This window comes from Lissotriton vulgaris, chromosome 9 (genome assembly GCF_964263255.1).
Source record: "Lissotriton vulgaris chromosome 9, aLisVul1.2, whole genome shotgun sequence".
In the NCBI taxonomy this organism is placed as follows: Eukaryota; Metazoa; Chordata; class Amphibia; order Caudata; family Salamandridae; genus Lissotriton; species Lissotriton vulgaris.
Window position 1 is genome coordinate 135,170,410 of NC_141697.1, and position 25,069 is coordinate 135,195,478.

General features: G+C 46.2%; 1 protein-coding gene across 1 annotated transcript in view; it reads left to right on the plus strand.

Moving 5' to 3' along the window:
• The window catches only part of RTF1 (RTF1 homolog, Paf1/RNA polymerase II complex component), a 337,563-nt gene that overhangs the window by 151,332 nt on the left and 161,162 nt on the right, over positions 1-25,069 (plus strand). Inside the window, exons 11-12 of the mRNA XM_086937201.1 lie at positions 13,842-13,949; positions 24,389-24,466. Coding sequence (XP_086793327.1) covers positions 13,842-13,949; positions 24,389-24,466 — 186 coding nt within the window. The remainder of the gene's footprint in view (positions 1-13,841; positions 13,950-24,388; positions 24,467-25,069) is intronic.

The window sequence follows — 25,069 nt, forward strand, 5'->3', positions numbered from 1 at the left end:
AAGTCCATGGGTGCACTTCAATTTCAATAGTCTAGGGGCTCCTTTCGCCGCTCCTCCTTTCGAAACTCAGGCAGAGGCAACACATCACAAACCTCTTCATCATTTAAAACTAATACCCAAGCACCTTAGAGGAAATAATAACAAAGGCAGAGGACGTGATGGTAATAACACCACAGCCTCCATCACCACCAAACAGTGACTTGTTCACACTCCCTCCAGACCACTTAACACCAGTCGGAGGCAGAATAATACAATTCCTACCAGTCTGGAATGCTATTACCACAGACAGGTGGGTGAGACTAATGTCCAATATGGTTACCGCCTGGAACTCACTTCTACTCCACCCAACATACCACCCAAACACTGTCCAATGTCCAAAGAACACATCACGCTGTTAAAACAAGAGGTGCTATCCATGCTAGAAAGGGGAACCATAGAGCTAGTCCCTTTTCAACACCAGGGCACAGGAGTATACTCTCTATACTTCCTTATTCCCAAAAAAGACTGGTCCCTCAGACCAATATTGGATCTCAGACCTCTGAACCAATATATACTTTCAGAGCATTTCCATATGAGCACTCTACAACAAGTACTCCTGCTAATCCAGTAAGTCGACTTCCGCGCAACATTAGACCTCAAGGATGCATACTTTCACACACCTATACATCCAGCTCACAGGAAATACCTCAGGTTCACAATAGAGGGTGGCCACTATCAATTCAAAGTTCTTCCCTTCGGAGTAACTACAGCACCAAGGATTTTTACAAAATGCTTAGCAGTTGTAGCAGCACACCTCAGAAGGCAACACATCCATGTGTTCCCCTACCTGGACGATTGGCTCATAAAAGCCAACTCATACGTACAGTGTGCAAACCATACTTCTCAGACAATACAGCTACTGCACAGTCTGGGATTTTCCATAAATTACCCAAAATCACATCTGCAGCCCTCCCACATACAACAATATCTGGGAGCAACAATAGCTACCTCAGTGGCGAAGGCATATCCAAATCCAGCCAGGATATCCAACATACAGTCTTTCATTCAAAGATTTCAGCCACAACACTCCCTGCCAGCTCGAGTGTTCATGCAGCTTATAGGCATGATGGCCTCCTGCATATTCATTGTCCCTCATATCCGACTTCAAATGTGTCCATTGCAGGAATGCCTAGCACAGCAGTGGAACCAAGCTCAAGAACAACTAAAAGACCTAGTGTTGATAGACAGTCGCACTTACAAATCTATGCAGTGGTGGAACCCACGAAACCTTTGCAAGGGGCGACTGTTCCAAGAGCCGGTTCCACAAGTAGTATTAACAGCGGACGCATCACTGACAGGTTGGGGAGCCCACCTCCTTCAATACACAGTCCAAGGTATCTGGACAGTCAAACAAAAGACACTGCATATAAACCACTTAGAGTTACTAGCAGTATTTCTAGCAATCAAAGCCTTCCAGAAATACTTGTGCAACAAGGCTGTGTTAATCCGGACAGACAACATGACAGCCATGTACTACATCCAAAAACAGGGAGGGGCACACACTCCGCAGCTCTCGCCTAGCACAGAGCATATGGAGGTGGGAAATTCCCAAAAACATCTTTCTCCTGGCAGAACACTTCCCAGAAATAGACAATCAGATCGCAGATCTACTAAGCCGACACGGCCAACAAATACACGAATGGGAGATTCACCCTCAAGTTCTCCAACCATTCTTCAAAAATTGGGGACATCCAGAGATAGATCTGTTTGCCACAAAAGAAAACTCAACATGCCAGTCCTTTGCTGCCAGGTTCCCACGCCCGTTGTCACAAGGCAATGCGATATGGATGAAATGGTCAGGCAGATTTGCGTACGCTTTTCCGCCAACCTCACTGATCCCATTAGTGGCATGCAAACTAAGGCAACAGTCACCCACGATGATCCTGGTTGCTCCCACATGGGCAAGACAGCCATGGTACACGACGCTCCTAGAAATCTCAGTAGTACCGCACCAAAGACTACGCCTGTCGCCACAATTGCTAACACAGAACCATGGCGAAATCAGGCACCCAGATCCCAAATTAGATGAACCTAGCGATCTGGCTCTTGAGGTCTTGAAGTTCGGATACCTTAACTTGCCTCCAGACTGCATGAACATTATCAAGGAAGCAAGGCGCCCAACTACTAGAGCATGCTACGCAGCTAAATGGAAAAGATTTGTAGTCTATTGTAATAATAACCAAATCAATCAATTATATGCCTCTATCCAAAACATAATCTGTTACTTGCTACATCATCAAAGATGTAATCTGGCATACTCATCCATGAGGCTACACCTTGCTGCTATAGCAGCATATCTTCAAAACAGGCAACCCGTGTCCCTGTTCAGAATACCACCTATAAAAGCTTTTATGGAAGGACTTAAAAGAATTATCCCTCCAAAGCATCCACCTTCGCCAGTCTGGAACTTTAACGTAGTATTGACCAGACTCATGGGGCCACCTTTCGAACCACTCCATTCATGTGAACTACAATTCTTAACACGGAAGGTGGCATTTATAATTACCATTACCTCCCTCAGACGAGTAAGTGAGCTACAGGCACTGACCATTCAGGGATCCTTCATGCAAATGCACCACAATAAGGTAGTGATTCGTACTAACCCTAAATGTATGCCAAAAGTGATATCCACTTTCCACATCAATCATTCCATAGAATTGCCAGTTTTCTTTCAAAACCCGCAGTCGGTGGCTGAAAGAGCCCTACACACACTAGATGTCAAAAGAGCTCTGCTATATTACGTTGACAGAACTAAATCATTCAGAAAAACAAAGCAACTTTTTGTTGCCTTTTCCCCACAACATAAGGGTAATCCCATTTCAAAGACAGCAATAGCCAGATGGATAGTTAAATGCATTCAAATATGCTATCAAAAGGCAAAGCGCACTTTAACAGTTCCCCCAAAAGCCCACTCAACGCGTAAAATGGGGGCATCCATAGCTTTCCTAGGAAATATTCCCCTAGAAGACATAAGTAGGGCGGCTACATGGTCTACCATTCACACTTTCACTAAACACTACTGTGTAGACGTGCAAGCTAAGCAACAAGCTGCTGTAGGCCAGGCTGTCCTTAAAACTCTTTTTCAAACCACTGCAGCTGGTACAGGTGACCACCGCTAGAGGAGAAACTGCTATACAGTCTATGCTAAGATGTGAATTCAGTAGCCTACATGCTGACATTCATATCTTAGCATAGATCGCCGCCTAGTGTTGGGTCCGGATGTTTGCACCTTGTGGTCTTGGAAGAGTCTTCGAAGTATCATGAGATAGGGGACTCCTCCCCTTGACTACAGTGCGCATGGGCATCTTCTCCATCTTCCGATTGTTTTTCGTCATTGTGGCAAAGATGGGGTATAGGAAAGTAAGTGATGACCATGTAAATGTATGTAAAGGATAACTCTGCAGCTGTGACAGGCACTGGGGAGGAGGGTGGGCGATATGAATGTCAGCAACCCTACATGCCAAGAACAGATGCATACTGGTAAGTAGCATTTTCCTTTCCCACAACTACCGATTTATGTTGGAGGGTGTGCGCGCAACTGGGGGTTTTAAACTAATTTGGTGGAATTGCCCAACAATCCACCCATTTTGGTCAGAAATATAGGCACAAATAAGACCTTCTGGGCTATCCCGTACCAGAGGATCTGGGCTTTGCGCTCCTGGGCTTGTGTGTGGATGTCTTCAATACTTGGGTGTAGCAAAAATGGCAGTAGCTGCGGCCTGGAATCGAAAAGAAATGCCATCTATGAAGCAATGACACTCCCGCCAATGGCAGGCCCTTATGATGTAGTACATGGCAGATGATTTTTCTGATTCCTTTACAAATTTTGAATAAATATGGTCACCTGGTGGAGTACCTCTCTGGAGGTCTTTCTCCATGTGCATGGCAGCAATTTTAGGAATGTTACTGGAGGCGGGAGCTTGTCTCCCGGTGCTCCTCCTTCCCTCCGGTGATTGGTCTCACATTAGTCTCTAAGAAATGACAGGTGTTTCCCGGTGTACGTTTGTTAGTCGGTTGGAGGGGTTTGGGGGGGGAAATGTAATTCTATAATGGCGTTCATTAGCGGTACTCTTGTTTATTTGTGCCTTCTGTTAACCCCTTCGCTGCGGCGTCAATTCCGCCGCAGCGCTAGGGGGGGCGAGCGGCGGCCGCATGCTCGTGACGGAGCCGCTCCGTCACGAGCCGCGGTTGAGCTGTGCTCGTGACGGAGCGGTTCCGTCATGGCCCCGCCCGCTCAATAGAACGCGCCGCGCAGGCGCGAAATCAGCGGCGCGCAGGCGCGGCGGCAGGGCCATGACTGAACCGCTCCGCCATGAGCACAGCTGAGCCGATGCTCATGACGGAGTGGCTCCGTCATGAGCATGGGAAGGGTTAAGACCATTTCTTAAGAGAGAGGTAACTGATCTGTTCTATAGAATGTACGCTTTGCAATATAGGAATTGTGATGTACTGTACTGCTGTATGCACTGCAAAGGTCAATAAAGAAAGTTTTGACAAATGCCATACACGCATTATGACATCATATGGATGGGCGACTGCAACTGCATTCTGGACAGTGAACTTGACACCACAAGGCCATTGGGTAGGTCCTTGAGGGCGCTGATAAGGGCATGGTGACTCTACACTTGATGGAACTCTCGAGGTCCTGAAACAGCCGGGTGTGGGGCATACTCTTTCTGGTTCGAGGCATGTGGGCTGCTGAATTCATATCTGTGGATAGATCGCCGCCTAGTGTTGGGTCCGGAAGATCGCACATTGTTGTCCTGGAAGAGTCTTCGAAGTATCACGAGATAGGTGGCTCCTCCCCTGGACTACAGTGCGCATGGGCATCGACTCCATCCTCAGATTGTTTTTTTCCTCCATTGGGTTCGGATGTATATTAGTTCACTCTAGTCTGAATCGATATAAACTTTCTAAAGGCCAAAAGGCCTTTAGTTTTTTCGTCTGTATAGTCTTGCGTTCGGTGCCTGATTCCTCCAGCTCGGTTCCGAGCCGGATTCCAGAGAACCGCGTGCTTTCGACGGGGAAGGCCTAGTCGACGCCACAGACCCTATCGACTGATCATCATGGAACGGAGCCCGTTCAAGAGATGTCCCGTGTGCAACTCCAAGTATCCCTACATCGACGTCCACCCGGTGTGCAACAAGTGTCTGTCGCCGGATCATGATGAAGCCAGTTGCATGGCTTGTTCCCGTTTTCGATCCAAGAAGACGCTTAAGCATCGAAGCGCTGCGCGCCAGGAGGCCCAGCAGACTGCACCGGCGCCTGTGGACATTTTCGATGCCGGGGATGATGAGGGAGCTGACCGGGAAGTTAGTGAGAACCTGTCGAATCCCGCGTCGGAGGTCGACTACAACTACGACGCGGACGTTGAAATGCTCGAAGCGGTAGAAGTCGTCGACGAGGTAGGAGACGACGATGGGGCCTTTGGGGCCATGGAAGATAGCTCGAGCGAAGAGCTAACTCAGACTGACATTGGGGCCGAAACGCTTCAAAAGGCTCAGGTCGAGGGATCGCTACTAGGCCTTACCCAAGATCTTCCGATGGGTTCTACGGCCCTGCCTTCGGGCTCGGCTACGGACATTGGTATTGAGCCGCACCCTGCAAAATCGAAACCGAAAGTGAAAAAAACGGTCTCGACGCATGTGAAAGCGCTGGTGCCCCCCTCGAAACCGCATTACTTTGGTCGGATCGAAGGCCTCGGACCTGTCTGCACCAACGAAGCAAAAGGGTGTGGTCGATCCGAAGAAACAGGTCAAGGGCGTCGAGACTAAGTCTGCCACGCCGAAGACAAAGGTCAAGGCAGTCGAGCCGAGTAAATCGGCGCCGAAGACGGTCAACACCAACAAAGGACTCGGTGATCCGAAGGTTCTCGAGACTCCGCGTCAACAAGACCAGGCCAAGAGCGGCGCAACCCACGAGTCCACGTCTAGTGGTGCCTCGAAGGATTCCGTCGACTCGGCGCGGCCGTCCGCTGCTTTCTCCAAGCAGGTGGCGGACTCCCTAAAGCGCATCAAGGAGAAGGCCTCGACTGTCGGGCCAAAAGATCCTCCCTTCGAAGCCTGTCGATAAACCTCAAAAAGCGTCGATGCCCATTCACTTCACGTTGCCGCCGAAAGTGGCGCCAAAGGCTTTCACCCCTAGGATGGTCGCCAGCGTGCCTGAGAAGGTGCCCTCGGGGCCGAAGTTGACGACGGTGGTCCCGGCCTTAAAGCATCGACCATCTTCGTTGGAAGAACAGCAAGAACATTTTATCGTTGCCGAAACAGGCAGACTTTCCCTTCATAAACTGAAAATTGCCCCAGAACAGCCAATGGAGTCCTATAAAATTCCTTTAAAGAAATAGAAGGATTCCACTTCAACTCCTGTTCTTGTGGAACCACTTTCTCCACAAGGCCATGATGTCTCACCCACTTACTCTGAAGTGGACGCTGGGGAAGGTGATGATGATGATGATGATGAGTACAGCTATCCTGTCTACACTGACCAGATGATACCAATGAACCCTGGGCAGCTGGTGCTGACCTAGGTGATCCTCACTCTACCCCAGACACTCAACTCTATGCTGTAAAAACATCGCCTACAGAGGATTCGATGGCGTTTAATGCCCTCATTGAAAGGGCGGCTAAAAATCATGACGTCCAGCTCCATGCCGACCCCATTGAAGTGGACTTTCTTTTTGACACCTTTTCCGTCTCGGAGAGAACTGTCAAGACTATGTTGAAGGGTGTCTTGAAACATGCTGGGGAGATCTTTAAGGAGCCTACCAGAGCCAGAGTGATAAACCCTAGAATTGAGAAGAAGTATAAACCAGCACCTACTGACCCTACTTACATCAAGGGACAGTTGCTTTTGGACTCTCTTGTTGTTTCTAATGCCCGGAAGAGGGCTAATTCACAAACAACGGGTGATGCTCCTCCCCCAGATAAGGAATCTAAGGTGTTTGAGGCATCAGGGAAAAGGGTGGCAGCTCAAGCGGCCAGTATCTGGCGCATTTCAAATACACAAGCACTTCTAGCAAGGTATGACAGGGCAGACTATGACACACTGAAGACCCTGTTGCAGCACTTGCCAGACGAATACAAAGAGGCAGCTGAGATGCTCATCCAAGAGGGGAAGCTAATATCCAATGCTTCTATTAAATGTGCACTGGACGCGGCTGATACCGCGGCCAGAGCTATCAACACTAGTGTCATGCTGAGACGACATGCCTGGCTCAGAATCTCGGGATTTAAGCCAGAGATACAGACCACCATTCTTAATCAGACAGTAAACCCTGATCATCTGTTTGGCCCAGAGGTGGACACCACCTTGGAGAAGATCAAAAAGGACACTGAAACTGCTAAGTCCCAGCAATTCAGGGGTGGTTCTTTTCGTCGCTCAAGCACTATAGGTGTTTCCAGAGGCCAGCTCTCCCAAACCACACAGTACTATAAAGGCAACACGCAGACCACATACACCAAACAGAGTCGAGGTGGATATCGTGGAAACAGCGCCAAAGGCAGGGGTCGTGGAAACAACAACTCAAGATCCTCTGCCACTAACAAACAATGACGCCTTGTCACTGCCCCCCGACCACGCAACACCGGTCGAGGGGAGACTTCAACAGTTCCTGCCAGTCTGGAAATCCATCACCACAGACAGGTGGGTCACACAGCTTATACAGTACGGTTATTGTCTGGAGTTAACATCCACTCCACCCAACATACCCCCAAGACACCGTCCTATGTCCGCCGAGCATTTGCACTTATTGAAGCAGGAGGTCCTCGTCATGCTGCAAAAAGGGGCAATCGAGCTTGTGCCTGTGGAAGAAAGAGGCACAGGAGTTTACTCACTGTACTTCTTGATACCAAAAAAGGACGGGTCCCTCAGACCCATACTGGACCTCAGACCCCTCAATCAGTACATTCTATCGGAGCACTTTCACATGCTGACCCTGCAGCAAGTCCTACTGTTGCTCAGTCAGGGGGATTTTCTCGCAACTTTAGATCTAAAGGATGCGTATTTTCACGTTCCGCTGCACCCATCACACAAAAAGTACCTCCGGTTCACCATCCAAAACCAACATTACCAGTTCAAGGTTTTGCCTTTCGGGGTCACCACGGCACCCAGGGTGTTTACAAAGTGCCTGGCAACGGTGGCGGCGCACCTAAGAAGACAAAACATTCACGTCTGCCCTAATCTGGACGACTGGCTCATCCAGGCAAAGTCAGCCCATCAGTGCGCCGCCCACATGTCCCACACCATTCACCTTCTTCACGATTTGGGATTCTCACTGAATTACCCAAAGTCCCACCTGCAACCCGCCCACATACGGCAGTATCTGGGTGCGACGATAAACACTCTGGCTGCCACAGCACAGCCGAATTCAGTGAGGGTCAGCAGCATTCAATCGCTGATACAAAAACAAAAATTCAGACCTCAACACTCGCTTCCAGCGCGAGTGTTCATGCAGTTGATAGGCATGATGGCCTCCTGCATCTCCATAGTCCCGCACGCGAGACTACATATGCGTCTGCTTCAGGAGTGCTTAGCACGTCAGTGGACTCAGGCTCACGGACAGTTGAAAGACCTATTGTTGGTGAGCGGTCGGCATACAACTCTCTGCATTGGTGGAATCCACAAAACCTTTGCAAGGGACGACCGTTCCAAGATCCTGTGCCACAGATCATCCTGACGACGGACGGTTCTCTCCAGGGATGGGGAGCTCATGTACTCCATTACACTGTGCAGGGACTGTGGACACCACAGCAAAGGAAGATGCACATCAATGTTCTGGAACTGATGGAGATCTTCATGGCACTGAAAGCCTTCAAAGTACATCTGTGCAACAAGGTCGTGTTGATCCGGACGGGCAAGATGACGGCCATGTTCTACATTCAGAAGCAGGGAGGAACACACTCTACACAGTTGTCTCATCTGGCTCAGAGCATGTGGAAGTGGGCCATTCAGAGAAACATCTTCCTCATGCAGAACACCTCCCAGGCAAGGACAATCAGATGGCGGACCTGCTCAGCAGGTACAGCCACCAAATGCACGAGTGGGAGATACATCCATCAGTACTCCACCCGTACTTCCAAAGGTGGGGTCATCCAGAGATAGACCTGTTCGCCACAAAGGAGAACGCAAAATGCCGAAGCTTTGCCGCCAGGTTTCTACACCCACAGTCGCAAGGCAATGCGATATGGATGAACTGGTCAGGCAAATTTGCGTACGCTTTTCCCCCAGCACCTCTAATACCGCTGGTGGCACGCAAGCTGAAGCAGCACTCGATGACTCTCATCCTGGTTGCTCCGACGTGGGCTCGCCAACCATGGTACACCACATTTCTGGAACTGTCCGTGGTACCGCATCAAAGGCTGTACCTCACACCCAGGCTTTTGACGCAGAGCCATGGCGACATTCAGCATCCAGATCCGCAGCAGCTCAACCTGGCGATCTGGCTCCTGAAGTCTTAGAGTTTGGCTACCTCAACTTACCTCCTGACTGTATGGACATCATCCGGGAGGCAAGGAAGCCCACCACCAGAGCATGCTATGCGGCGAAGTGGAAGCGGTTTGCCATTTATTGTGCAGACCACAACATTAACCCGCTGGATGCATCTATTCAAAACATCATTTGTTATCTCTTACATCTGTACAAATGTAATCTGGACTATGCTTCCATTCGTATACATTTATCCGCAATGGGTGCTTATCTCCAAAACAGACAGCACCTCTCACTTTTCAGGGTGCCTGCCATTAAAGCCTTTCTGCAAGGACTCAAACAAGTCATTCCTCCGCGGACGCCACCAGCTCCGGAGTGGAACCTCAATGTGGTCCACACCAGGCTGATGGGTCCCCCTTTTGAACCACTGCATTCCTGCGAGGTTCAATTCTTGACATGGAAAGTGGCTTTCCTTATAGCGATTACGTCGTTACGACGAGTTAGTAAACTCCAGGCACTAACTATCCAAGAGCCATTTATTCAAATTCATTCTAACAGGGTGGTGCTTCGCACTAACCCTAAATTCCTTCCTAAGGTAGTGTCTCAGTTCCATATCAACCAGACTATAGAACTACCTGTGTTCTTCCAAAATCCAGAGTCACTGGCGGAGAGAATGCTCCACACACTTGACGTCAAAAGGGCCCTAATGTATTACATTGATAGGACCAAAGTTTTTTGGAAGACTAAACAACTCTTTGTTGCATTTGCGCCACAACACAAAGGTAACCCCATTTCCAAGGCTGGTATAGCCAGGTGGATCGTTAAATGTTTTCAAATCTGCTATCAGAAAGCCAAGCGCACTCTCACCATTCCACCACGGGCCCACTCCACCCGAAAGTTGGGGGCCTCCATGGCTTTCCTTGGAAATATTCCTTTGGAAGACATATGTAGAGCAGCCACATGTTCTACCACACACACATTTACAAAACATTGTTGATGTGCACTCCAAACAGCAGGCAGCTGTTGGGCAGGCTGTTCTAAAAACACTTTTCCAAACTGCTGCAGCTGGCACGGGCGGCCGCCGTTAATGGAGGGACTGCTATGTATTCTATGCACAAATATGAATTCAGCAGCCCACATGCCTCGAACCGAATATACTACTTACCAGTATGCATCTGTTCTTGGCATGTAGGGCTGCTGACCTTCATATCGCCCGCCCTCCTCCCCGGCGCCTGTGGCGGCTGCAGCACTCACACATACTTCTGGCATGATCATCATTCACTTAGTTTCACTCCATCTTGGCCACAATGGCTAAAAACAATCTGAGGATGGAGTCCATGCGCACTGTAGTCCAGGGGAGGAGCCACCTATCTCGTGATACTTAGAACACTCTTCCAGGACAACAATGTGCGATCATCCGGACCCAACACTAGGCGGCGATCTATGCACAGATATGAATGTCAGCAGCCCTACATGCCAAGAACAGATGCATACTTGCAAGTAGCATATTCGTTAACACCCACATGCGACATTTTCTAGAACTGACTTTGCCTTTGTATGTTCAGAACAGGTGTCGAATCATGACCCGTTAGCAGTGGAACTAGCGGGTCAGGCTTACAAGTCACAATTTCTGGAGTGATGCATCCAACCCCATGCGCCACATGATCAGGGAGGAATTAACATATTTTCTAATCAATTCTGTCTCGGTTGCCTCGCCTGGTATAGTATGGGTAGCTTTCGAAGTGACCATCTAATTTAAATGTATGATTGCAACATATGGGGGTCACGGTCACAACACTACTGAAAAGCATTGTGAAGATAGATACACAGGCCCCCACATACTATTGAGCTGTGGAACAAATGACCGGACCTCCAGGATTAACTTGATGAAGCATGGAATACGCTAGGAAAACATGACTTTTGGAACACTGAAAAGCTACATGAATAGGGAGACAAAGCTGGTCATCTGTGCAGTCGTGTCACTTACACCCATGAATGGGGAGGTTCTCACGTCACAGGGACATATCCTGTGCAGATTAGCGTAATTTTACTCTGCATGTTATGCTAAACAAGAGCAGGGTGATGAGTCTCATTGAAGCGGTACTGGATGAGGTGCAATTACTTAGAATTGACGCATGATTCTGATTTCCCGGTAGATTAGACTGGCAATTAAGAATATGAACTCTGGGAAGACGCATAAGTTGGCCATGTATAAGGAAGCTTTCAACTCTGGAATCCTTCCGGCTTCGCTGAGGGACGCCCACATTTTAGTATTACCGAAAGTGGGGAGAGATCCCACATAATATTCCTTTTTGGCTGCTAATAAATATTAACACTGTTGTAGTAGTGATCACATCCGTCATGAAAACAGTGCACTTTCAGAGCAGCTCCTGGAGTTAGTTTGTATTAGTTTGTGTGGCCTAATTGCTATGTTTGGTGTCTGTAACTGAGCTGCACGGTCTTGTTCAATGTGCAGAGAGCATTGCGATTTGGTTGCAATACCTCTGAAAGACATACTGCACGTGTATTCTTTAGTTATTTACTGGCTTCTGTGAAGTTCACTGTACCTCAGGAGCTGCTACTTGGAGAGCTATCATCTAGATTCCCCTTTAACAGTTCAGTGTTTTATTATTTGTTTTTGTACATCTTACAGAAAAGAACATGCAGTGGAAGGGGTGGCTGCACCAGGAAAAACAGTTCTACATTTAATCCAAGACTATCACTGACTGGGCTATCCCAATCACATGTAAACGAAAAACTAGAAAAGGCCCTCAATCTGGGTGCAACAAAAACGACCAACCCAAACATAACTGAATTTGCCTCTTTGCCTCTTTGTTTTTGTGAGGAAACCCATCTGCCTTCCCCATTAACTAACATTACGTATAGCCGGTTGCATTTCGTCTCATGCAGTTTGAGTAGTTGTGCACTAGGGCATGATTTAAAACCTTTTAACTGTCCAAGCTCAGTTGGGCAACTAAATAGAGGGTGCCTAATCTCGTTAAATTGGTGACCTTGGGTACTGCAGATCATGTCATGTCTTCTCATTTGCCTCGTCTTTTACACGCTGTGCACCCATTGTAATATTGATGCTGGTTTACTTCACTTCTTATGGGCCGCAAATAGCACCTGTCTAGCAACCAGCATATGAAATATCAGCAGTGTCCTGTTTTTGCCCATGAGCCATGGCTTTGTTGGTCGTAAATTTGTGGTATAACCCTGAGTTAGTTATGACTGGTCTATCTAACAATTTTGCCTATGCTTCATAGTTATTTCCCAAAGGTATATGAGATCGCAATTTAACCAATTGTCTTCTCCATATTTCTACAGCAAAAGTGCTTCTTGTTCACGTCCTGGTATACGTACCAAGATGGGAAGATGTGGAGTGCTAGTGAATCATTCATTCATAGGATGCTTCCCTATGTAGGCTGTTGGTAAAGCATTTTTACATTTCCTACTAGTGTGGTGGTATGGTATGGTACGGTTTGGTATACTCCTGAAATTTCCCTGCTCAGTTGTCTAGACTATCTTTCTTAAACTCCAAAGGTGTGGCTTCTTAGACTACTAATATGGAACATAAAGGTTCTACAGGGTCTAGTATCCATACAGTCTCTATACATTACAGGGCGGACCTTTAGTCCGGAAGAGAATTTGAACAAACCATACTCAGAATTTGATTAACATGCCTTTCTAAGCTACTCACAAGCCACAGTTTTAGGAAGATGGCTAGTCCTTATCACTTTATACGTTGCATTTAATCTGCAAAGTAACATGATCCAAACAACGGCAATAGTTGGTTTGTAGTGCTTTAAATTCAAGTCACCCTCCAGCCTCCACAGATATTCATCTAGCAGTACACTCAGACTTAGTAACTTCACATTTCGACACCTACCTATTGCCTGCAGGAGAAATCCCTATTCTAGTGCATTTTGGCTTTCGGGGGAGGTATAGTGAGCCACCTTGAAACTGCAACCTCTTTTCTGGGGAAAAAAAGGAACTTGAAATGTCTGTTCTGAACACTAGATAGAGTATGCACAACATTTAAATCCACAGCATTACAAGCCTATTATTATAGGCAAGTGACATTTATTTTTTCTTTCACTGCTAGCAATAGAGAACAGGTTTGCAACTTTCGAAGAGCAAAAGTTTATATTCATGATCAGAGTGAACAAAGGCAGGATTTAAGAATGCAGTGCTAAAAACATGCCTTTGTAGATTAATGTGTTAAGTGTTTGCAGTACTTTAAAACTCCATTCAAGTTTAAGTGTGAGGCGCATCATCACTAAAAAAATAAAATGGCAGTTTCTTAGCTGCCACAGTACAGTACATAGTTCTGTGATCGCCAAGGATATTCGAATAATTTTGACATTTAATTTCAGATGTTCTCTGCAGGAATGCAGCTGCCTACACTGGATGAGATCAACAAGAAAGAAGTGGTCATCAAAGAAGCCATGAACTACAAATTCAATGATCAAGATATTGAAGATGTGAGTTCAAGCAGGAACCAGTTGTAAATGGAACCTTATTTTCTCTATGATTTGCAAAAGAAGTATAGCACAGTAAGGATTAATAGCAGTGGTAAGGGAATAAGTTCCTGTGAACAATTTTTTTTAGTTTTTTTTTTTTTTGAGGGAACTTTCCTTGTTTGTATATTAGTGTAATTAAGTTGGGCTTCTGATAAAACGAATGCCCTGATAATTTGCAGACTGTGGCAAACAGATCTCTGCATTGACATTTTGTTTTTGTGTTTTAAATCTGTCTGCGCATTTTTTCCTTTCCGGGCTCTTTTTTTCCTGCTACATGGACGCCGCTTTTTGTTTTTTTTCTAGATGGAGTGTAGGTTAATTTTACATGCATACTAATTGAATTATTGGCAAGGCAATAAACACCTTGCATTATAAGGAATAGTACATCACCTGAGCAACTTATTGCAACCATTATTGGGTACTTGGATTGCTGGGGAGACCTCGTTGTGGTGTTGGGCCACTCGAACTCGGGGCGTGGGTGTCTGGTGCAGAGTAGCTCAGAATTGCGGAGTCACCTAAATCCGAACTCTGCTCTTTGAGATTTTCTTGAGTTGATCCGGTGCTCACAGGAGACAAAATCTGGAAGGTGAGTGCAAGGCAGGTCTTCCGGGTTCTGGGGGGCTGCTGGACACGCCGGTTCCTTTATTACAGACGGGTCGAGGAGGGACAGGCCGGTAGGGCAGGGGCCAAAGCAGTAGGTGTCCTCTTCTTCCTTGTTCAGCATGGCTATTCGTTCCTTCTTCTTTCTTGCTTGAATCTGAGGAGGCCAGGTTCAGGGTTGCCCCATTAAACTGCATTTAGGGGCGTTAAAGGGGTGTGCATGTTTGGACCAATGGGTCACTTTCTTTGGATGGGTACACCCCCTATTATGCCACCCTCCAGTGAGAGGGGACATGACCCTCTCCCCATCTTCAAGGTGGAGGGGACTGAGATGTGTGCTTCATCTCGCTTCCCCTGCCTGAGGGATGGGCTTGGCAAATGTGGGCACACGTCTCTCTTCCTAGGTTGGTTTTCCCACTGATTCTCCCGCACAAAGTGGGGGCCAGAACCGGTGTGAGGGACAGCTTCCAAAGGCAGCAGGCCTTTGAGCTTCACTTTTGTGGACCCACCCCATCCTGGGGGAGGGGACATGACACCACTTCCCAGTATGGGCTTTGTTTCAGTACACAGAGAACGGAGGCTCTCTACCGGGGTTTCTGAAACCTGTCTGGTGGTGGCAAATGACAGACAGCTATTTAGGAACCACACCAGGGCTGGTTGATTTTCAGGGGGCATCTCTAAGATGCCCTTGGAGTGCATTATACATTAAATCACACATTGGCAAAAGTTTGGGTTTAATGTGAGAAGTTAGCTACCAAACTTACCAGTTGTTAGTAAAGCCATTATAGAGCTGTGGAGTTCACAATGACAAACTCCCAGACCATGTACTCTTCATGGCTTTACTACACTTTCAATGTCTAAGAATGGACTCACACTGTAAGGGTATAGGGCCCATGCTACTGTACCCTCACCTTGGGGCTAGTGCACCCTACTAGATTGGTTGCCTTACCTAGAGGGTGTAGACGTCCCAGGTAAGAGTCTCATTTGCTGCTACTTGTCACTCCCTTGTATTAACCCTAAATCTAGTATTTAGGTGGCATCCGCAGACCCTGAGCTTCAGTTTCTGGCAACCTAGGAGGAGCTGGAAACTACAGAGTTGCATCAGTAGAGAAGGCTTGTGGAGACCATCTGACCTGGCCTCAGCCCTACCGGCCTGTCTGCAGCCCTTGACGATCCTACACCAAAAGATGATTCATCCTGCAGCCCAGTGACTTCCAGAACCCTGGAAGGACTGACTGCCTTCAACAAAGATCAAGACTCCCCAAAACAGCGGACCTCTTCACCAAGCAGCCATTTTCAAAGTAAAGACTCTGTGACCTGAAGAACTGCAAAGCCTGTGCCGGCTCCACCTCTGCACCCAACTTCTCAGGCTCACTGGTTCCAGCCAGGCTCCCCAGCACTCCAGAGTCAACTGTGAGCTGACCTCGCCTGGACTCCTCAATGTCGCCTGCAGCCTCTTTGTTTAGGTTCAGGAACACTCTCAAAAGTCAGTTCTGGATAGATTTGATTGACTTTTCAGTCAAAACACTAGGTGGCTGGTTAAAAGGAAGTAGGGTGCAAGACTATGAATGGCTTTACAAACTGTTTATGAAGGTATGCATGTTAAGTAATTGTACATCATTATAACTGCATAAGTACCTAGTGGATCTAGGGTTAGTTTCTCCACAAGAGCTGGGGAAGAAGGCTTACCATTGGGTCAAAACCAGGGGTGTTCATAAAGACCCAACAGGGGTGGTTATGACCAAAAGAAAGCGGTTGCTAATCACCCCCTCCCCCCACCCGTTCCCTCCCCCCACCTGTTCCCTCCCCCAAGGAAAGGCTGGTGGGCACAAGAGGGGGGGGGGGGGGGGGGGGGGGGGAGGCCCAAAGAGTCTTCTAAAGGCCCACAAAAACCTGTTCAGGATGGTGGGCCCGTGAGAGACTTCCCAATCAAAGGGTGGGTACCAAGTTAAGAACTGGCATCTGAAAATGTCTTGATATTTCAGTTGTAAGGCCAATGGACACCAGACTGGAGACTCTTCCTGTCCCAAAAAGGCCCCTCTAGTGCACCTCCATTCTCGACTGCGGTGTTGAGTCTCCAGATGGGATATTTGGTGTACCCTATCCAGGTCAGAGAGCACACTGAAGCGAATATATGACGTTATACCGCGGGTGAATACCCCACATACCATTACTCCGCTTTTTTCATAACGCATGTGCGTTTACTCCGACATACCATGACCCCGCAAATATTTACTACGCATATGCCTTTACCACGCATGCCATTACAACGCAAAGGCATGCGTGGTGAAGGCATATACTTTGTAAAAGTACTTTATAAATATATAAGGCTTTACTTTATAAATAATCAAGGCTCTAGAGAGCCGAAACGCTATGGCGACCGCACAAGAAATAAAGTAAAATTTGGTATCCTATACCTTGGTTCGTGCCTGTTCCTGTTCGAGATTCAGAGAAAGGCTGCAGCGCTGAAGAGCCGGAGGTTTCTGATTTTATATATATATATATATATATATATATATATATATATATATATATATATATATTATTTTTTTTCAAATTGTATTATATATATATATATATATATATCTATATTTAATATTGTTTTTATTGACCATTTACACCCTAAAAACGAATCCCACCCTGGTCCCTTTAAATACCTCTGCACCCCATAATCATAACCCACCCTTACTCCTTAAAATACCCCAGGAGCCTTAAACACTAACCCATCCTGACCCTAAAAATACACCCTGCACCCCAAAACTATCCCTTAACCCTAAAAATGCCCCTGTATCCCACAACTCAAACCTGCCATGTACCCCAAAAATACCCCTGTACCCCAATACCCAAACCTATCCCTGAACCCTAAAAATACCCCTTTACCCCATCCTGTGGAAAGAAGGCCAGAACTGACACACACTCTGTGTGTTACTCTGCCTTCCTGAGTCTCACACCTCGGAGGCTTGTCAACATTGTAAAAAGCTCTCTAGGCGTACTCTCAAGGAGAGACCGAGAATTTGTCTCTATGGACTGTCAGAGAAACAAAAAACTCCTTCAAGAAGATCTCCAGTGAGGCAGAAGAAGATGAGGTCCAGATAGACTTTGAGAAGTAAGGTCCCGATCTGTTCTCCTTTGGTGTCGGGCTCCGCCCCAAATATGCCTCCAACGATAAGAAACGAGTGTCCCAGTCGACCTAACCTAGCCCTGAACCCTAATAATACCCCTGTACCCCAAAACCCTAACCTATCCCTCAACCCTTAAAATACCCAATCACCCCAAAACATGTACCTCAGAACCCCAAAACATATACCTCTATAACCATACTTACCTTATCCTAACATATTTAAAAAAAAAACATGCTTTTACCATTCATGCATTTACAATGAATTTCGTTGTAAATGTATGCATGGTAAAAGCATATAAAATGTAATGCCATGCGTTATAATGGCATTGCAGAGTCATGGTAGATTCGTAATAATAATATGCGGAGTGATGGTATGCGGGATGAAAGATTTGTAATAATGGATGTTTACCCACTGAAGCTGCTTTAGTCGCTTCATGGTGCGGTGGATATTGCTAGCCTGGCAGTCTGCCCAGTAACCTGGAGAAATAGACAAATGCCAAATATCAATGGGGTTGGAGTTGAAATACTGAGGGATACAGATGCAAGTGTCACCATGCTGACTGAAAAACTGATATCCCCAGAACAGTTCTTGACTGGGCAAGCTTGCGGATAATCATACTGTGGCCCATCCGATGGCAATGGTGACCTTAGAATGGGGAAGGGTTACTGGCTAAAAGAAGGTCCTCCTAACGCGTTTCAGCTTGTCCATTAAGCCTTAATCACGAGTGAGCAAATGACATGTGTAGTGATCCTGTGCTTTTAAGTCAAACCACACGTGTGGCTACTACATCCTACGATGCCCAACATGCACCTGGAATGAGATCACATATTTCCAAAACTGTAGAGGGTAGTAATGCTGTAATAGCGTCATTCCTCCACAACTACAATAGTATTACAGTGCTCAGTTGCCTAAAAATAAAAGCCAACATCATCACGTGTTTTAAAATTGAACCCAATGCAGTTTTTATATCAATTCAGTCTTTGCGTGCTGGGCATCGTAGGATGTAGTAGCATCACGCGCTAGGAGGACGGAAGTGTGCCTTAAGAAATAAACACACACTGTTTGTTTCCAGAATCTGGTGCCTCCCTTTTTATATCTATCTATTATCGCTCTATCGCTCTATCTCTATATATCTCTATCACTCTATCTATAGCTCTATCTATCTATCTATATATCTCTATCTTTACATATCTCTATCTACATATCTCTATCTACATATCTCTATCTATATATCTATATATCTCGATCTCTATGTATATCTTGATCTCTATATATCTCTATCTATATATCTGTCTCTATATCTCTATCTCTATATATTTCGATCTATCTACATCTATATATATATGTATGTATGTATGTATATATGTATGTATATATGTATGTATATATATTTCACCAATCCTGGTTTCACCGTTCATAAATCAGGCACCGACCCCGTGGGATGTAAATCAACAAAAGTATTTATTCCAAACGACCAGACGCGTTTCGACGGACAAGTCCGCCTTGTTCACTACATCCTATATATATATAATATAGTTTTTTTTACACCTCATTATCAAAAGCTAATCAATGTACTGGAAATCTGCTTTTGCAACCCTAGATTGTAGAAAATAGAAAAAAATGAGCACAAGAATCACTTTATCTCTTTTTAATGAGCAAAAGAGACATTGCTAGCTGATAGGCTGCATTGAAAAACAATAGCATAGAAAATGAAAGTAACTGTTAAAATAAGAAAACTGGCACTGTACCTTTAAGGCAGCCATGACCTCCCGCTTCCAATCATGTCTCAGGGGTGACAGTTAGGTAAGTTGTTCTTTCTGGCTCCGTCAGTCAGGACCCTGGAGTTTCAGCTCAGACTATTTTTTTAACTTTTTTGTGAAAAGTCTCATCTTTATCTGACTGGTGTACCCTTCACTCGACGTTTTTCATCTTGTAGAGTAAGGTACTACCTTTCTCTGACAGAAACTGGTTATTTTTCTGTCACAGCATGCTTTTTCTTTTTGACCCTCGTCCATCCTGTGGAAAGAAGGCCAGAACTGACACACACTCTGTGTGTTACTCTGCCTTCCTGAGTCTCACACCTCGGAGGCTTGTCAACATTGTAAAAAGCTCTCTAGGCGTACTCTCAAGGAGAGACCGAGAATTTGTCTCTATGGACTGTCAGAGAAACAAAAAACTCCTTCAAGAAGATCTCCAGTGAGGCAGAAGAAGATGAGGTCCAGATAGACTTTGAGAAGTAAGGTCCCGATCTGTTCTCCTTTGGTGTCGGGCTCCGCCCCAAATATGCCTCCAACGATAAGAAACGAGTGTCCCAGTCGACCGCATCGGAGCACCACACAACGTCGATGATTACACCTAAAACAGCAAGTTCAACTTCGATTCATAGTCATCATTTGGAAGATCAGCCGCCCCGTTGATGTCAACTCGGTGGTGTTCAATGTCAAGGAGTCGGTCTTCATTGGCTTTGACTCCACTTTCAAAGTTGAATCACAGGTCTCAGTCGGTGTTAGCTCATAGACGTTTGATTTGAGGAGTCTGTCTCCGTTGGCGTTGTCTCAACTTTGAGGCACAGGTCTCTGTCGGCGTCAGCTCAATGTTGAGGCACAGGTCTCTGTCGGCGTCAGCTCAGAGACACTCGACGTAAAGACTAACACCTCCGTCTCCATCAACCAGGCGACTATCGACGTCGAGGCCCGAACTGAGCCCCTCTCTACTTCGGTCAGTATCCTATCCAAAAGACGTTCAGTCATCGACTAACCGCACAATGTCGAGGCATCGGTCTCTGGTGATCATGACCAACGTCGCGGCAGTCATGCGTGAGATAGAAGTTGGGGGCTAAAATTCAGTAGGAGCACCACACTTTGTCGGTGGTATCTCTCCCGAGGTCCAGAATTTAATCACCATCGGTGGTTCGAGAAGCAGTTAGTCTGCGCTCGACGTCAAGGTGTTCTCCCCAGTCTGTCTACACATCACTCTAACTGATCAAGGTCAAGACTCACAGCGTTGTCTACTTCAAAGTCGCTGGAGGTTGTTGTACCCGACGTTGAGCAGCTCAGCCTCCTCTCCTGAGGGTTCTCATCCTCAGATGACAGAGCCTCCTATTCAGCAAGAGATTAGGGTCAATCATCACCCTCTGTGCATCTGTCTCCTAGATGGATGTTGCTACTGCATCATTGACAGAAATATACAACGGGGCAGGTACGAAAACCACAGGACTACTCTAGCCCCCTACACAGGTCACCATGGCTCGGTTGGTGCAAACAGTAGGTCTCTCACCAACCACTCCATTAAGGGCTCGAGATCACGCTTGAACAGCAACAACTTCCACAAGAAGGGTCCGCAACACGTGCTCATCGGAGAAGACGCAAATCTCCAACATGGTCATCTTCCTCAACTCAGTTGCCAAAAAGGGACTTTTCTCCACCTTCAAGGGTTTCTCCTGTGGATGGTGTGGGTACCTTCCAAGATTTGCTTTCCAGAGGGGCTACTAAATTGAGAATTGATATGCCTACCCCACAAACCTCATCCTGATTTTTGAAATGTTGCACCAAAGATTAGTGGCTAGACCTTTATTCCCTTTGGTACTGGGGTTTTTGCAGCCTGTCCTGGATGTGTTTCACACGCCAGCAACACTCAAGACCGCACCAGCAAGAATACTGAAACAGTACAGGTCTCCAGAAGAAGATCCGTTTTTCCTTAGAGCCGATCCTACTCCGGAATACATCATCATCGCCGTGGCTAAAAAGACTCGAGTAGTGGCCTCCTCTTCAACATTACCCTCGGATAAGGAAAGCAGGGCACAAGACTCTTGGGGCGGAAACGTATGCGGTACTTCAGCTTCCATTTTGAGTTTCTAGCGCCTCAGCTCTCTTGGGACATTCTATTAGGGCCCTGTGGGACTCTTTAGAGAAATTTAAGGACAAGGTGCCCAAGGAGAATCGCAGGGAATTTGAGGAGGTGTTGCAAGAAGGACGTTTGATGGCTAATCAGATCATTAGCGCTGCAGCTGATGGCGCAACCCTGTCTGCCCATTCCTATGCACATGGGATCTGTGCCAGATGTTCATCCTGGCTTCGGCTTACTGTGCTAAAGCCAATCCTGAATCTTCCTTTCTCAGGAACTTCCTTATTTGGTACACACACGAATGACGAAATGGCCAGAATGAAGACTGAGCTAGACACACTGAAGGCGGTAGGCTTTGAGAAGAAAAAGGAGTTCCGCCGCAGATACAGGTCATATGACCACTGGCCATACGATCAGAGGGTTCAAACCCCTCGGTGTCAGAGGCACCGCCAGCAGCAACAGCAATCCAGAACCTACTTTAGGGGACGTCGCACCTCCAGAGGGTGAGGGTCCCCATGCCAGTCTACCACCTTGACAAAAACTCCATAAAAACAATTATCACTCACTTCCCCCATCGCTGTTCTCCTCTCCAGTGGGGCGGGAAGTATAGCCAACCACCTGGAAGAGTGGCGCAACATCACAAAAGATCATTGGGTGTTAGGTACGCTGCACAATGGGTATTGTTTACGTTTTCGTCATCCCCCATATGATTGCTCCAGGCAAGCATGTGCCAGATAGGGCAGGCTCAGTTGTATATTTGGGCCACCTTGTATATGGAGGCCAAGTTCCCTCATCTCTGCTCCGCATGCTAGTCTCTCTGCCTAAACCGTGGTTCAGGCCTTCTCCCTAGTGTTACACATCTGTTCCTTATATTTGGCTTCCCTTTTGAAGCCTGCCTGTTGGTGTAAGTACCGGAGTGACTTCCTGCAGGAGATAGGTAACACCTCCCTTGCCTGTAATCCCTCATTGTTCTCCTTCCTGTGGAATTGGCACTACTCTCCAGGAGAGCAGAAAGCTTTCTGGTGGGAAAGGCTCTATGTGTGACCTAGAGGGCACATGATTTTTAAAGGCCACAAAGTGTCAACCTTGTAAAAAACTGCACACTGCAACAACTTGCATTCATTTCAACTGTAACAAGTTGTTTGATACCTCGGAGTGCCCAGTTTGTTCGCACAGTTCACGAGTTAGCATATCTAAGGGGATCAGTGTATAATCCTGTTGTCTAGGTTGGCAGGCACAGTGCTCAAGCCCTAGGATACTCCTCTAACTTACATGCACTGGGTACCAGAGTACCATGTACTAGAGACTTACAGGTAAATTAGCCATTTCCAAATGGGTACAGCCAATTCAACATACACTTTAATATTAGGGCACTGCCACTGAGTTCCGATTAGCAGGCCTTAGTGCACTCTCAGATTTGAAAAGTCAAACATGTAGTGACCATACAAAAGAGGCACTTCCTTACAGTAGGGTGCATGGTATTTAAAAGTGGACATGTACAAATTAAAATGTACCATGTCCCTTCAGTGACGAGGCCCAAAAAGCTTTTTTTATTGTGCCAAGCATAGCTGTCCTGTGGAGATAACCAGAGTTAAAGATTAACATTTTAATACTATATCTCAGGAAATGGACCAGTTAGAAATAGATATGAATAGCTTTTTAATAATTTCTAAAAATTCAATTCAATAGCAAAGACAGATTTTTAATAAATATTAAGGAAATTCTATTTAGAAAAGTTATTTTCCATACCTGAAACTCCTGGAGCATAATGTGCATTAGCTCTCCAGTTTCTCCAAACCTGTGCTCAGCCATGAATAAGTGTGAATGATGTGTAGCATGCCTCCCAGGAGCTAATAATAGGCTGGCCTGAATGGGCAGAGATGACTCCTCTGAACTCCACAGAATATTCAGAGTGTAGGATGTGGGCACCCTTTGAAACCACACAGTCAAATCCTGCTTTATAGGTATGTCGATCCACGTGTAACAGTTGAGGTGCACTTGAAAGGGATGCCAAGACATTTCTTGAGTACCACCTGTCTGATTGCTGAAAGGCCTTGCTTTTGACCTACCAGATCTCTGAATCTGGGTTTGCTGTGAGCACAGTGCCTGCTTTAAATTGAATTTTAGTGTTTGGTGTGAGAGGACACTAGGATTACTATAGTACAATTCCCCACACACACCTCAAGCCCTCAGATGCTAATACATGGCATTTTTGGCTTGTTGCAGAGGCTACAGGAAGTGCTGCATGTGTAGTTCACGTAGAGAACTTTAGTCCCTTTGGTTAGGGAGGGATCAGGAGTCACCGTTGCCATTAGCTAGTTCTAGGTATACATGTGGAATTCCTAGGCACTCTCTTAGGATCACTTTCTGTGTCTGTTTGTCTAATTCTGTTTCGAATTTTTATTCTTTGGCATTTTAATGTTATTACTGTTGTGCTACTGCATAAATATTTTACATGTTGCCCTATGTCAATCCTGTCTACGCTGTGCCATAGCTACCAGGGGGATGAGCACAGGTTAATTTAGTGACTTGGAGGGTTCCTCCTGACAAGTGTTGTGATTGTTCCTTGAATTGGGCAGTCACCCACCCCAAACAGTTGAGTTTCTTATAGCAATTATGCCATGGGACCCCTTGTAAAGAAGTGTCCTCTTAGTAGTTGCAGCACAGAGGGGAGTACTAGTGGGCGATCTGTTGTCCATTTTGTTTGCAGTTTGAATACTGTAACTTCCTGGGGATAAGCATAACATTATGCATGTTTCTGAATATTAAAATTATAGATAACTTATACTTTATTATCTCTTACATGTATTTTTTTCCTCCTCTCTGTGAACCTAGATTGTGAAAGAGAAAGATCGCTTCCGAAAGGCGCCTTCAAATTATGCTATGAAGAAAACACAGCTTATAAAGGACAAGGTAATGTGTTGCTTTTTTGTGCCTCCTCTTGGCAGTTGTGAGGAGGATAATAGTTTAGAAACCACCAACGTCCAGTCAAATAGTCATTTGATGCCTTTTGAATCAACTAGTGTTTAAGAACAATGAAAGATTAACCCTTCTGTTATGACTATGACAAACATGAGGGGGTAGTCACATCGTACTGAAAACATTAAAGCCTATATACATTTGAGACTTTTCAATGCTAAATGTTATCCTCCGCACAATAGTTGTTCTTTCAGAGTTCGAATTGTGTAGAGTGTTTAGTCCCTCATTATTCAAACATGTTCCTTGTTGAATGCTGCCTCTTTCATAGTGCATCGGATTATAGTAGGCTCCATTCTACCACAATTAAGCCTTGAAAATATGGTTTTTAAAAAGTCAGACAAATGTGAAGCTATCATACTTAATGTTTCTGGAGGAGTTTTCTTAGTTTTTGACCATGTAGTGTTCAGTTTTAAAAAATGTACGTTTTTTGGGCCGAGATGGTGGATGCACTCTTGAGAGGCTCTGCAGATCGGCCCGATTATCTGGCAAAATGCCCTAGCCCACGGTGCCACCCGATCCCCTGCAGGGGCTGAATAT